Here is a 16,100-nt window from a genome sequence, read left to right as displayed (position 1 = left end):
TTTTTTTGTCTTTTTGAGACAGGGTCTCCTTGTAGTCCCAGCTGACCTGAACTCACTATGTAGACCAGGCTGGCCTTGAACTCACAACGATCCACCTGCCTCTGCCTCCAGAGTGCTGGAATTAAAGGCGTGCGCCACCACGCCCGGCAACAATATGATTAATAACCCTTGGGTCTCAGGTTACTTCTGTATAAAATGGAAATAAAGACACTAGGCTTATAAAGTTGTGAGGACCAAGTAGGGCAGCATAGGAAATTGAAATATAAAAAATTGAGTATTGAACTGGTTAATTCCTACAGTATATGTTCTGTAGTCTTTAGCTTGGATTTCTGCCCCTAAAATTTCTGGGTTTTTTCCTCTAAAATAGACCCTCATTTGTTCAGGAAAATAGCTTGTTAATATTTCAACTTTTTTTCCTGGCTTGCTTTGGGGCACATGAGCAGCATTAAGTTTATGAGTTCGGAAGCAGTCTCAGCGATGAGGGTTCTGATAATATGCTCAAAAGGTCTTGTGTAATTGAGAAATTATCTTGAAATCAAGGTAAAGGAAGGCTTTTAGTGCTAATAATTTGTAACAAGTGTTTGTTTCTCCTGGTTCACCAATACTGCCTTAACAAAGTTTTTTACTTTAGTTTCTACTAGATGGAAAGTTACATCTCACAGTTGGTTTGATTTACATCTTAATTTTTAAGGAATTTTTTTTTCCCGAGTTGCATTTTCCTTTTCTTTCTCATATTTCCATTAAACTGATGATCTTGGTAATTTATGAGGGTTCTTAGTATATAATAAGGATGACTTTCCCACTTAGTGATTTAAGAATAGAATATTGGCTGAGCTCAAAATGACATCAAATCCACACCCTGCTCACAATACAAATCTTCTCTACCACATACATGCCACGTGCTATTGTTTTTGAGAATATGTTGGTTTCTATGGTTGGTCTGTACATTTCCTATAAGGAAAGACAGCCTGGTACTTTTTTCTGACCTCTAATTCTGTTTTCTGGGAAGCAGATATGAATTTCCTGTGTCTTTATTTCCTGTTTGGGGCCTTTATCAATATAATCACATGGCTTTTGGTATTTCCTTTCAACTGAAAAAACTGATCTGTGTGATCTGTGTATATGGATAAGTAAATTTAAAGTATGCATAGGAGTTAGCACAGTAATGACAGATACGAAAGCACATAGCTCACTGATTATTTTCAAACTCTTTGATTCTTTCATTGTCCATGTAGTTGAGTATATTCCACTATACATAATGAAAAAGTTTCCAAAAACTTAAGCCTGAATTAGAATCCCGTGTATTATTAGTTATGCAGTATGAAGTTTGCTTTTAACTTTGCAAATGAGCATATAAGCTCCCTGACATTTATAATAGCTGGATATGAGTATAGATATAGAAGCCTGCCCTTCTGATAGTTGTCCCCATGTAATCTGGCATGGTATTTTGGTTTAGAAGTGCATATATGGGAATATAAAATTCTTCCTTGTTGGCTTCCATTTTTGGTTTCACTCAACGTATTTGACCCTGAGTGAATTGGATAACCTTACTATCTTGGTTTCTTGAGCTGTGAAATTGATTGTATACAGTTTTATTTTTGATGATGAAAGTTTCAAGGGGAAATATGAAACATCCTTGATCCTTGAATTATGATGAATTATGGTATATTAATTTCTTCAAAGGCACTTCAAGCATGATATAAATAAACTTATTAACTTTTACAGCATTCCTTTGAAGTATGCTCCCAGTTCTACTGCTGCACAAATACAGTGTGCTTTGAAAGCCTTAGTGATTCATCCAAGGGACCCAACCAGATGTCTGTGTCATTTTCCTTCTGAAGAATTTCAGTTTGTTACACTGAGAACAATGGCTTCCTTTCCTGTTCAGTGGTGATTTTGATCATTGTGTCAGGAAGACCACTTTAGCGTTATTATGGTATCATTTTTATGTAACTTGAACTGGGAAAGGCTATCTAGATTCTTAAAGTCTGAATAATGTGTTGGTCCTCTCTACCATAATATTTAGAGTGGTTTAGTTATTTAAAAGCAGAGATGGGCTGCATGCCTATAATCCCAGTTACTCAGGAGACCAAAGCGGGAAGATGTCAAGTCTAAGGCTAACCAGGGTAACTTAGACTGTTTTCAGCTCAGTGGTGAAGCAGTTGTCTAACATGTATAGAGCTCAGTGTTGAGTACCCAATACCAAAAACAAACCAAAAAGTGGTTTAGATAAAGAAGTTCAGAGTCATTGTAGAGCAGAAATAGCCACCATCTTCTGCTTCCTTGGGTTTAACTTTTTCTCAAGACAAGAGCTTAGAATCTCCTGGTACCAGAGAAAAACTCTACCCCAGTTCTGCTCCCTGAGTGAATTCCAAGGTAGGCAGCAGTACTTTTTCCCCAGTCTCAACATAGGCCAAGATCAGCAATCCCCCACCGGTTCCAGCACCACTGCCTACGCCCTGGCCAGCAGCACCAAGTGGCCATGGCTCTGCCATCTGTTGTAGCAGCTTTAACCTGTGTTACATCCATCCCCTCAAGAAGACAACCTTCACCAGGAAACATTTGGTTTATTTGCTTGGTAGTTTTTCTTACTATTCTTCAGAAATTACTTAATGGGTAAAAGTATAAGGTTTCAAGAGAGAGCAGATAATATTGAAATTGTTTTCAAAATATTAAAACAATTTTTATATAGCAATGTATGCTTTTAAAAATAACTTTCCAGGGGCTGGAGAGATGGTTCAGCAGTTAAAAGCACTGGCTGTTCTTGCAGAGGACCCACACGGGGACTGTTCTTGCAGAGGACCCACATGGTGGCTAACAACCGTCTGTAACTCTTCCAGTTGCAGGAGGTCCAATGCCCTCTTCTGACCTCCTTGGGCACTGCATAACACCAATGCACCTATCTACATGTAGGCAATATGCCCATACATATAAATAAAACATTAAAAAAATAACTTTCCAACAATATTTTTGAATAAATATTAATGTAAACTCTATTGTGAAAAATCTGCAATTGCAATATAATATGATTTTATCAGCTTCAGTGTAAAATGGAACACAGTACTGAGAGGTAGAATGCTTTTAGTCCTAATTTCTGCTCTTTCATGGGCTACATGGAACAGACTAAGAGACTCAGGACAACTCTCTGGTTCTGTTACTCTATCTGGAAAAATCAGAACAAGACTTGATAGTTTGTAAATTTTCTTCAGGCACAGGTTACAGAAATACCTAAAATGCATGCTTTATATCTAATAAATGCTTATTTATTTTAAAATGTAAAGTGGTACATAATCTATGGAAACATATTTCTTGGGCTTAAGTAAACCTTATTCCTCAGCTGTGAGTAGTTGAAACCTTACTTAGATGAGTGTTTTTTAAGAGGTTAATGCCTTCAAATCATGAAATCCTACTGTGCATCTTTATTCCTGTTCTGCTTTGAGAAAGAGAATTAAAAGATAGAATCCCACCCCTTGGCTTTTTACTTACTGTTGGAGGGAGAGAAGCCTATGTGCTTGGACATGTGTGCCCAGTGGAGATGAGAGGACAACTTTATGGAGTAAGTTCTCTCCTTCATTCCACCTTTGTGCACTCATCAGATCGAACTCGGGTTACCAGGCTTTTGTGGCAAACACCATCTTGCTGGCCCAGTTTTTTTGGCTTTTTGAGACAGGTTCTCACTCCATAACCCATATGTAGCCTCAGACTCACTGCCCTGTCTCAGTCTCCTAAATTATTGGAGGCATTGCATCATAATGCATGCTTCACCATATCTAGATCCCCTTCCACTTTTTGAAAGATAAACCTAAATATTTATTTTGAATTCAAAAGAGAGAGATAAAGGTAGAGTTTTGTGAAATAACAGTGCCTGCGTTAAAGACATTTACTCAATTTTTCCTCCAAATCTCCTTTTTATCTCTCATTGAGATTATGCTGAAAATATGTCAAGATGAAATATTTGATGCCTGACTAGTTCTCAGATAAGGTTATGAACTGCTGGGAGATATGGCTCAGGGGTAGAGCACTTGACCAGATAGTTATGACATTAAATTTTTTTATTTTTTATTTTTTGGCCTTTTTGAGACATGGTCTCCCTGTAGCCCCAGCTGGCCTGGAACTCACAGAGCTCCGCCTGCCTCTGTCTCCCAAATGTTAGGATTAAAGGCATGCACCACCATGCCCGACTGACATTAAATTCTTAAAGCTTGCTTCTATTCAAAAATAATTTTCTTTATCCAATCATCACCTGCCCACAAAAGGGGAACTTTGTGAAAAGAGTCAGCTGGAGGGATATGAGAGTTACTTTCTCATTAACATGAATGACTATTTCCTTCATACAGTGGGCACTATTCAAATATTCTAAGCACATTTTTTTTCAGAGGATGGTTAAAGGTCAGGGCTGGGGAGGTACTTGGAAAGGCAACATGCAAATATGGAACAGAAGAACATTCTGGTGCAAGCGTATCTGTGTGAGATAGAGGAGAGGATGCTTTTACATCTATATCCTGGTAATAAGCTAGCAAGTCCTAGTTAATTGACCAGACCTCTAGTAATCACTTGCCTGACATTTTCTCCATCCCTTCCTCTTATCTTACAAGGTAAATTTGAAGAAAAAGAAGATAGTGTGCCTAAGCTGGAGCAGCTCAACAGCCTGGGTTGTATGACTAACATGAATCTAGTACTAACAAAACAAAATTTGCTACATATGGAACTATTGTTATTAGAAACCTTTCAGTGGAACCTCTGCCTTCCTACAGCTGCCCATTTCATTGAGTATTACCTCTCTGAAGCAGTACATGAAACAGATCTTCATGATGGCTGGCCAATGATTTGCTTGGAAAAAACAAAGCTCTACATGGCCAAATATGCAGATTACTTCCTGGAAGTGTCTCTGCAAGGTGAGCCGCTGAGGATAGCAGCAAGTGACTTGTGCACTGGTGACTCGTGTGCTCTGTTGCTTAAGATCATTTTTGGTGTCTCCACAGATTATGCCTTTCTAAATTATGCACCTTCTTTAGTAGCTGCTGCATGTGTGGCTTCTTCGAGGATTATACTTCGTCTTTCTCCAACGTGGCCTGCAAGACTGCATCGGCTAACTGCTTACTCCTGGGATTTCTTAGTGCAGTGTATTGAACGGCTGTTGGTGTAAGCCTTTTTGCTCTTGTTGTAATTTCTAGTTAACATTTTCCTTCATGTCACATACCCTAAAAGCAACATCTCAACAGCTACGGCTCTTAGGTCCTGCTTCTGTGAGAACGTTGCTTGAGCACATCCTGCTCTGCAGAAAAGTGTTCTTTGTGAACCATGTAAAAGCTACCATTGCTGATGATTCTAAGCACTTGACAGGAGAAGGAGCTGCCCTCATGTCTGTAGGCCTCTGAGATTGTTTCAGGCAAATCTTACTCCATATCCCATCTCCACATCACTGAATATTAGGGTTCACCAGGATATAGACTGGCAGCTACACTTAAAGTGATTATTGTGAATTCATTGGCCAAGTTAGAAAGAGCCCTCAAAGGTACCAGCAAGGATTGCACCAAGAGAAAGCATTTTGTTAAGATACAAGGAAAGCTGGGTGTGGTGGCATATGCCTTTAGTCCCCACACTCAGGAGACAGAGGCAGGCATATATCTGAGATTGGGGCCAATCTGGTCTACATAGTGAGTTCCAGGCCACCTGGGGCTACAGAGAGACCCTGTCTCAAAAAAACAACACCCCCCCCCCCAGATAGCAACAAAAAAACCCAACAAAACAAAAAATATGGAAGGAAGGTTTCAGTGTTGGATTATGGTGCAGTGACTGCAATTTAGGTAGCAGTAGTGGCAGTTTATGGAATAAGCTATGGGGGAGGTGGGTCTCTCCTGCATTCTTGTCAAATAATGTTAATTGTTTCTGTTCTATCTATATCTCAGTGCTCATGACAATGATGTGAAAGAAGCAAACAAACAGAGGGGACAGGCAGGCCCTCAGTCAGCACAACTGGGTGTGTTCCAGACGGCGTCCCAGCCCTCACGGCCAGTTCACTTTCAGCAACCTCAGTATCTTCATCAGACTCATCAGACCTCCCTGCAGTATCGCCACCCTGTATCCGAACAGCCCAGCTGTCAGCAGATTGTGTCTACCACACACACCTCATCTTACACACTACAGACGTGTCCTACTGACTTGCAAACTAGTGCTCAGGGCCTTGGGCACATGCAGACTGGTGTGGGGATGTCCTTGGCAATACCAGTGGAAGTTAAACCCTGTCTGAGTGTTAATTATAACCGGAGTTATCAGATAAATGAACATTACCCATGTATCACTCCATGCTTTGAGAGGTGATCATGTGTGCAGGTTATAAGTGACACAGACTATTCTGTGGCCTTTAGCTCTGGGGCAAGCTTTTTGTAATCCTTTCTTCACAAGGAAAGGAATACAAATAAACAGAATTAGTCAGGTACCAGCACCAGGAAGACTGAATATCCCTTCCAATACATCATGGATACCTAGGAGAACTCTGCAGACATTGTAATGTATATCAAATCCTGTTAACAAATCCTTGTATGACAGAAATGTTCCAGCCCTAGCTAATGGTCCATTTATTTCAAAATACTCAATACGTCAGGAAATTTGGGGGACTCCAATTTGCCATTCTGAGATTCGACCTGTGGTAGGCTTTGGGCCTTATGTTGGCTCATATGTCAAAGACTGTTTATCTGTGGACTTGCCAAACTGTCTTTTATGAAGGAAAGTTACAGTATTAATTTTTTAAGAGTTTTTTTTTTTTTTTTTTTTTTTTTTTTAATTCTGCAGCTTTGAGTTTTATTTTTGACCTACAGGTGGGTTTCTAAGCTTGAACTCATGAATTGCTATGCATACTAATATGTGTAGTTAAAGAAATTCAGATCATTCTGTTTAACTTCCTATCATAAATAATATAGGTATCTGAATTTATATACTAAAATTAGGGGCGAGGCAGATACTGAAATTATCTTGAAATCATGGTCATAATTTTGTTTTGCTGTTTGATTTTTTTTTTGTTGTTTTTGGTTTGTTTTTTTTCCCCTCCCTAAGTGATCAAACTCAAGTCTTTAGAATTAAAACACATTTAACTCAGGGAATTTGTACTACTTGGAAATGCATAACTGTAATGCAACATGCTTTGGGAGTGTTAACAGTGTGAACTACCTGCATAACACAGGCTTAGAATACTCCTGCTAGGATGTGATTTTAAATGAGATCCTAAAATAGCACAGGATGAATGATTTGTGTCCTGTGATTGCTAATACATCGACAGGTTTTGCATCACCCAGTGCAATCAGTGATTTATAGCAGATTTGTTGTTGCTCATTAAAAAGTTTTTCAGGAGAAAAGACGTAACTGTAAAATACCAGTACTAGAATAAAGTGCAGTAGGTTTATTCTAGAGCTGAGGGTAGCCAGGGTGGTACTCAGGCTGAGCTAATGCAGCACTTTGTTAGTGGAAGATGATTTTATAAGCAGCCTTGGAATCCAGCTAGTCAGTCTTAAGCAAGCAGGGGTACTAATTGCAAAATTTCAGTAGCCATTTTCATTAGATTGGCCCTGGAACATTTCATTGTATTGGTAGTGAGTGGGAACAGCAATAATAGTCATTACAGCAAGTACAACTGGGCCATGAGACATTTGGAGGAAATAAACTTAAAAAATAAAAAAGATTTTAAGGTAATGATAAACTGTATACATTATGCTCCTATCCATGGGAGAAGAGAAACTCAGTGGAGGGAAGTTAGAAGGTGTGTCTGTGTTTTTATGTGCTAGCACTTGAATAGAAGGGAATCTGTGTGGCAGATATGTGACTGCCACAGTGTGCATTGAAGAAAACTTACAATAAGATGTGGGTATGCAGCTGGAGTCTCAGTAATCAAGCCAATGGCCTTTGTTAGGAAGGGAAGGGAAGGGGCTCCACATCGTAATGGACTGATCCAGGCAGCACCAGTGGATGAGTGTGAGTGGTGGCTTCTGCCAGCATGAATTCTTAGAAATGTCCTTTCCTTAACAGAAGATAACTTTTATATTTAGAATACATAGGGCATGATGTGGACTTACTGGTCTGGTAAATGAAACAAAAACCACTCAGGTAAGAGCATACACTCTTGGCAGTTTTCAGGCATGAAAATCGTTTTATGAACATGCCACTTTTCCTCTTTAAAAAGGCTGCTAATTGGATTTTAGTAATTCTTATGTTAAAAACTTGAACTATTGGAGGGAAGTAAGGTTCAAAACATAATGAATCTTTCACATTCACAAACAGAACCCAGCAACCTGGAGTCCAGTTTTCAGTATTATAACTACCTCAGTAATGTTATGAATGTAAGATATTGGGATAGAAATCCTAACTTGAAACAACAGCCAGTGCCTGTGGTAATTTAATGTCTTGTCAAATGCTTTTATTGATTGGTTATATGTCATTCTTGTTATAGAAGAGTATTTGCCTTTTTAAAAAGCTTATTAACACTTTTTCCAATTTATATTTTAAAAACTAAAGAACACTGGATTAATCTTTTTGGGGGGTAGAAAAAAAATAATCGATTACTATTGCTGCATACCCAGGGTGGGGTGGGGAGGTTGGAGAACCCTTAACTATTTTTAAAACATTAGGTTTCACTATAAATACAACTCAACAACTGTTAGCTTTTGGGGGTGGGGAACTGTGTGGGTTTTGTTTTGTTTAATTTATTGATTAGTCTTTAAAGTTTCATTTTGTTTTGTTTTTGAGATCACCGGACCATCATTAAATATGCACTGTGAAGAGATTAATGATATGTATAGAGGACTTAACCAAAGTCCATTAATAAACACTATTCAAGTACAAAACTGCAAACCAAAATATATCTGTGCTATGATGTTGATTACAGATAGTGAATATGGTGCTGAAGTCTACACAGTGGAATTAGATGAGTGCTATGCACTTAATTTTAAAATAAAACTAGTTTTCACTAAAATGGCCTTACTGCTTTTGTTTTAAATATATGCTTGTAAGTTATAGCTTCATCAAGCCATCTTGTCACATATGTCAGGCTTAGAATCATAATTGTATTTACTAAGAGGCAACCAGATGTGCAGTGTGGCAGGAAACATTGTCCTGTCCTGTATTTCATCCTGAGTGTTTAGGATGACATTTTACCTTTTGAGCATCAAAGGAATTATACATTCCTAACTGTAAATCCTAATTTCTTAAAAAGTGATGCTTCAGAAAATCTGACCTTTTAAGAAAAATCCAGACAAAAATGATCCAATCTATGATGAGACAGAGAACACTGACTAGTAAGGATCTGTTCACCTAAATATAAATATCATTGCTATTTAATTCAACTCAAACCGATTTTGTTGCAGCTTTAACACCAGCTGCCAAGAGAGTGTAATGTTCTTTAGGGTTGAATTTTAAAAGATGTAACCAAAAGAACAGCCAGCATTCTAAAGCAGTGCACTGAGCCATGCACTATGCTTCTGAACCCCAGGCTGCAAGCAGTTCCCCAGCTGCTTCTGAAGAACATAGTGGAAGACAGCCTCCCCAGGCTCAAGCAGCTTACACCTTGATAGATATGGCTGGCACACTAGAAGCAATTAGAATGGTAGAGTCTGAAACTCAGGTTAATAATTGTGATGGTTTAGGAATCACTCAATGTCCATTTTAAAATCCCTTAGATTTGTTTTTAAAAAATAACAAGTACAGTCAATTGACAAAATTAAGATAAAGCTGAGAGCTGCTGGGAAGGGAATCTGGGGCTACCGTCCCCAACCCTGTCAGTCTTTACCCTTACTGAAAGACTGTCAGGTAATCATTGCCACCTGAGTTTTAATGGAGTTCTTAATTTGGAGTCCTGGCCCCTGATGTGATTACAATTTAGAGATTTCTGCTGTCCATAGTTTCATTATTTACTCAAAGGGATGGATCTGTGACTTAAAATGGTATGATGTACTGTTTGTGCATTCTGCTGATGTGCGAATCTTAACTCTGTTCCTTTTCCTTTTAATAACCTTTTCATTTTAGAACAACTTTATAGAATTCCCTATGTGCCACACCTAGTTTTCACTCCTAATCTCGTTTTAGGTTGATGGTCCACTTGTCACAATGAACCAATATTGACACATGATGAATGGAAGTCCATATTTTGCTCAGATTTTTGTGTGTATGTGTACATGTTTGGGGGGGCAGAGGGTTATGTCGGGTGTCTTCCTCAGCTGCACTTTATTTTTTGAGAGTCTCTCACTGTAACTAGAGCTCACTGATAAGCTAGACCAGCTAGCAAGCTCTTGGAACCCCCCCTCCCCACCCCACCTCCCAGTGCTGGGGTTACAGGCTTTTTTTTTTTTTTTTGGTCTGTGTGTTTGTGTGTGTGCATGCGCATGTGTGCGTGTATACACGCATGCTCGAATGTGTACATAGGCCAGAGGTTTATATCAGCTGTCTTCCTCAGTCACTTTCCACTTTATTTACTGAGGCAGGATCACTTGCTGAACCTGGAACTCTCCACTTCAGTTAGCTAGCCAGCTTGAACTGGGGTTCCTGTCTCTGCCTCATGAGTGTTGAGATTACAGATAGGCCACCATGCCCACCTGGTTTTTATGTGGGTGCTAGGGGTCTAGCCCCCAGCCCTCATGCTTGCACAAGCACTTTATTTACTGAGCTATATCTCCAGCCCCCACCACCTTTTTTTTTAAAAAAAAAAAAAAACGTGGGTTCTGGGGAATTGAATTCTGGTCTTCATGCTTGCAGAACAAGCGTTTTACCAACTGAGCCATCTCCCCAGTCCAAGATTTCCTTAGGTTTTTCTCAATTATGATTTGGATCAAAAATCCAAAGACCATGTTAAAATCTTGGTCCCCTGCTGCTAATTCTTCTTAAAGGTAGCGGAACCTTTATAAGGTGGGCCTATGGAAGGAAATTAGTCATTGGGGCATGCCCTTGAAGGGTGTTCGGACCCCTGGACCCTCTCGTTTCCCAGCTGCAACAAAAAGCCAACTCACGCAGTCCATAATATCTCGCTTCCATCACAGTTTCCTATCCAGAGTATCACATTTTGTAGTTAGATCTTCTTTCAGGTAAGTCTGTGTTATGGCAGATTCTCTATCCTTGTGGTGATTTTGACAGCTTGGAGTATCATCCCTTCCAGGTATTTCATAGATGGAACACGTTTGTTATTCGCAGAGTTTTTGTCTTGCTCTCCCGTGTGTGATGGGGAACCTATTACAATGTAGGCTCTTGGGACTTAGGGTAAATCAAAGAATAGTCCCAAAGTGGTCTACACAGGTTTGTGCCAATTTAGAAAAAAAAGAATATTCATAGTAAGGTAAGGGTAGGGTACGACTGGGTTATGGAGCTTTGAAGGCCAGAAGAGAGTGCAAGTTTTGTAAGGTATCAGTTGCCACAGAGCATTTGTGATACAAACGACTTTAGGAAGAATGCTCTGGGTGTGCTGTGGGTTAGTAAGAGGAGACTAGTCGGGAAGCTTTCTGCAGTAATGACAAATTAGTAATGGAGGTATATGGATGGGGTAGGACAGATGCAAACACTAGGAAAGAATAGACTGACAACATTGAGAGATGGAAATATACTAATTCTGTAATTATAAAAGTAAATTACAAATATTAAGATACTAAGGAGCTGGAGAGATAGCTTGGTGGTTAAGAGCACTGACTGTTCTTGCAGAGGACCCAAGTTCAATTCCCAGTACCCACATGGCGGCTAACTGTAACTCCAGTTCCAAGGGATCCGACGCTCTCTTCTGACCTCTGAGAACAATGCATGACACAGGTGCACTTACATACATGCAGGCAAACACTTGTACACATAAAATAAAAATAATTTTAAAAAGACACCTACTAAATAAGTAGAAAACATGGTACTCCAAAGAAAGAACTATGAGAGCAAAACTGCAATCTCCTTAAATCTCCCTAATTATTAAAAGAAATAGAGAAACCAAATCATTAAATGTTAAAAAAAAAAAAGTTTAAGGATGGGAAAGTCTAACAAAACTAAGTCTAAAAGTGACAAATCAATAAACACAATTCAGGTAAACAACAGGAAAGGAATTTCAGAAGCTGGAGATGGCTCAGTGAATAAGAGCACTCGTGGTACAAGCATGAGTACCTGAGTTCAAATCCCCAGAACCCTCATAATAGCTGGACTTGTCTGTTGTAAACTTAGTATTTGAGGGCAGAGGAGGGTGGATCCTGGGAGCCTGCTGGCCAGCCATCCTAACTGAACAGGCAAGCCTCAGGTTCAGAAACAGACTTCTATCTCAAAGGAATAAGGTATAAATACATATATTCATATATACATACATATATACATAAATAAACCTAAATGTATACATCACACAACAACAACAAAAGGATTTAAGACTTAATCCCAAAGCAAAACAAAAGTCAATGTGTACAAGGTGCCAAAAATAAAATTACCCAGAAAGGTTGAAGATGAAAGAGCTGTGCTGGACGGCTTTAGTTGTCAGCTTGACACACCTGGGTGGAGGGAGCCTCAAGTGGGGAGTTGCCTTCATTGGACTGGCCTGTAGCCATATCTGTGGGGGCATTTTCTTGATTGTTGAGTGATGTGGGAGGGCCCAGCCCACTGTAGGTGGTTCCTGGGCAGGTGGTTCTGTATTGTATAAGAAGGAAGACTAAGCATGGACCAGGGGAGCAAGCCAGTAAGCAGCATCTTCCTTGGCCTGCACTTCAGCTCCTGCCTCCAGGTTCCTGTCCTGAGTTCCTACCTTCCTGAGGAACTGTGACCCAGGTGGTGCTGCTCTTGCAGAGGACCCAGTTCAGTTCCCAGTATTCAAATGGCAGCTTACAACCACCTGTAACTCCAGTTCTAGGGGATTCAGTACTTCTTCTGACCTCTGCAGACTCCTATATACATGCCGTGCATGTACATATACTCAGGCATACACACACACACACACACACACACACACACACACACACACACACAAAATAAATATTTAAAAAATTTATAGTGTTCACTTCAAAATTGGAATGATAATAGAAAATATTAGTGTAGCCCTTGTGTAAGAACGACATGCCAATTCATGAGACTAGAGATTTTAATCAAAACCCAGGCTTAATGGCTCACACACTTGTAATCCCGGCACTTGAGAGCTGAGGCAGGAGGACTGATATCAGTTTGAAGCCAGCCTCACATACATAATGAGACTTTGTCTCATAAAAAGAAAAACATTAATACAAACACGTTCTATAATGTCAAAAGTTACCCCTCACAATAAGGATGAACTTCTATGAATAGCTGTGGGTCAAATACCTTAGCAACACCAAGAAAAACTACAGGGAAGACAAGGAGAAATAAAGGACAGACAATGGTAGGAATCAATAAAAACATAAGGATGTAGAGATCTTAGCATATCACTCTGGTGATATACTTGTTGGCTGCAGAGAAATTCTGAGAAGGGAAGTGGCACAAACCTGGCATAACCAGACAGCAGGAGACTGACTGTTATGCCGGGTTGGGGGGAAACTCTCAGGTTCTTGGAGTCTTCAGACAACTGAAACCACTTTCTTTGTTGACTGTCTAGATACCTAAAGTCAGAATCCCTCAGCTTGCTTCTGTGCCTGATTCTAGCCTTCTGCAGCTTACTCAAGAAAAATAAAATTCAAGGTTTCAAAACTGCCAAACGCTCTCACTTCTGACCTGATTAGATGAAATCAACCCATTACCTATTTCCATGACAACACAAGTAAACAGTGAACTAATAATTGATCATATATCTCCACATTTTTTTGATAAAATCAAACTAATCTGAACTTTTCAAAAAACATTAGGAAGATTTGACTTTGCATTAATCTAAACAAACAAACAAACAAACAAACAAACAAAAACCTGCTGTCAAGTCCAAAGGGTAGAATTGATGTAGAAAACATTGTCAGGAAAATGCAGTTAAAAATGGGTGGTGTAAACACATGTCTATATTTCAGGACTTGGAGAGCTGAGTTAGAGAATCAAGGAATTTGAGGCCAGCTTGGGCTATATAGAGGAACCCTGTCTCAAACCAAACCAGTCAGTGAACAGACAGGACAAATACTCAGACTAAAAAGGAATAGAGTTGGGATGTAGCTCAGCAGTGGACCACCGTTCCAGCATATTCAAGGTCCTGGGTTCAAACTGTGGCACTGGAAAAAAAAGACTTCAGTCTGGATCAAGCCAAAATAATCTGACTTGAATCTTCAGAGTACCTAGAAAATCACTCTAAAGAAATCTCTACACTGCACATCATGAACTCTGGAATAAAACTAAAACCATGCTCGGAATATGACTGAATGTATTTGAAAAGACAACAAATTTGGTTTGAAAAAAAAAAAAAGAGCAAAAGCAGAAGAAAGAAATGAGACAAAGTAGAGAGTAATGAATTACAAGAGAGAAAGACACCAAAACCCCACCATTTACATAAACGTGCAACTAAGCAAGAGAAAAAGTCCCAAGATTGGAGAGAGGAAGTAAAATTACCACTATTTGCAGCTAGGAATAAATACATGGACATTACAACAGAATCACTGAAACAGTTATTACAGATCTTAAGCCAATTCAGCAAATCGGCTTGGTACATAATTAAAATGTTTTTAGAGACCCTGCCGGTCTCAAAAAAAAATCCCTTTCACATATACAAACAACAGCCAGCCAGACTTAATGCAGGATTCACCAAGTTAAAATGACTTCCGCAAGAAGATAAAATGCCTTGCAGTACCTAGAAGAAATGCACAAAATACACACAAAGAAACTTTTAAATCCTCACGAGTGACATGGAAGATTGTTTAAAGAAGCTATATAATATTCTTGCACAGAAAAGTAAACATCAAAAAGATATCAAGTGTTCTAAAATTAATCTATAAATTTAACAAAGTCTTTCATTCATTTAGACAGGTAATAATCAGGAAATTTCTAAAAAAAAATAATAGAAACATTACATTATATTGTTCACCTACAATAAGTAAAAATACCAACAACAGTATTTTTTATCATATATCTTCACATTTTCTTTGATAAAACAAAACTAATATGAATGTTCAAAAACATAAAAAGTTGACAGACAAATCAATGAAACAAAATGGAAATATATAATTTATTAGATGTAGAACTTATTAGCATCTTAATGCAGGAAAGGGGCTGGAGAGATGGCTCAGCATTTAAGAGCACTGGCTATTCTTAAAGAGGACCTAGGTTTGGTTCCCAGCACCCACATGGCAGCTAACAACTATCCATAACTCTAGCTCCAGGGGATCCAACGCCCCTTTCTGACCTTTATGGGCATTGCATGACATGGTACACTTACATACATGTAGGCAATACATTCATTTAAAAAATTAATTTTTTAAAATTAATGCAGAAAAATACAGATCATTCAAAAAATCAAGTTAGTTCATCTGGATAGTCACCTAGAAAAAATAAAATTAGATCCATACCTCAAAATATTAAATTTTGACCTAAGGAAAGACATGGAAGAATAATTTTCTAATCTCAAACAGAAGATAAAATCTTTCTAAGTGTGTAAGAATTCTAAATGTGATAAACTTTCACTATGTAAATTAAAAGTATTGCCCATCAAAAGATACCAAAATATTTGCAAATAATCTGTAGTCCTTTTTATTTTTTATGTATATGAGTGTATTGCCTGCATGTATGTAAGTGCACCAATGTTATGCAGTGCCCACGGAGGTCAGAAAGGAGCATGGGATCACCTGGAACTGGAGTTGTGGATTGTTGTTAGCTACTATGTGGGTGCTGGAATTTGAATCTGAGTCCACTGCGAGAGCAATCAATGCTCTTAACAACTGAGCCATCTCTCCAGCCCCTGCTGTCCTTGTTTTAAAATTTTTATGTGCATATGCTGTATTTTGTGGGGTGTGTGTATGTAGTATGTGTGTGTGTGGACAAGTGCATGCAGAGGTCAACGTCAAGTGTCTTTTTACCACAGCTCTCCACCTTTATTTTTTGAGACAGAATCTGTCAGTGACCTTGAAGCTCATTGATTTGGCTAGACTGACTGGCCAATGAACTTTAAGGATCTACCTGTCTCTACCCTCCCCATCCCCAGCCCTGGAGTTACAGACACAAGCCACTACATCAGG

General features: G+C 39.0%; 1 protein-coding gene across 6 annotated transcripts in view; it reads left to right on the top strand.

Moving 5' to 3' along the window:
* Positions 1-8,953, top strand: part of Ccnj (cyclin J) — an 18,423-nt gene extending 9,470 nt beyond the window's left edge. For 3 of the 6 annotated variants that reach the window (XM_008831998.3, XM_029563057.1, XM_029563056.1), the window contains 3 exons: positions 4,596-4,895; positions 4,983-5,142; positions 5,910-8,953. In XM_008831998.3, coding sequence (XP_008830220.1) covers positions 4,596-4,895; positions 4,983-5,142; positions 5,910-6,321 — 872 coding nt within the window. In that variant the 3' untranslated portion in view covers positions 6,322-8,953. The remainder of the gene's footprint in view (positions 1-4,595; positions 4,896-4,982; positions 5,143-5,909) is intronic. The other 3 variants (XM_029563059.1, XM_008831999.3, XM_029563058.1) reach the window with 3 other exon arrangements.
* The last annotated feature ends 7,147 nt before the right edge of the window (positions 8,954-16,100 follow it).

Source organism: Nannospalax galili, unplaced genomic scaffold, assembly GCF_000622305.1.
Source record: "Nannospalax galili isolate Female #2095 unplaced genomic scaffold, S.galili_v1.0 scaffold875, whole genome shotgun sequence".
Taxonomy (NCBI): domain Eukaryota; kingdom Metazoa; phylum Chordata; class Mammalia; order Rodentia; family Spalacidae; genus Nannospalax; species Nannospalax galili.
Note: the sequence above shows the minus strand (reverse complement) of the source record. Positions and strands in the feature narration are given on the sequence as shown.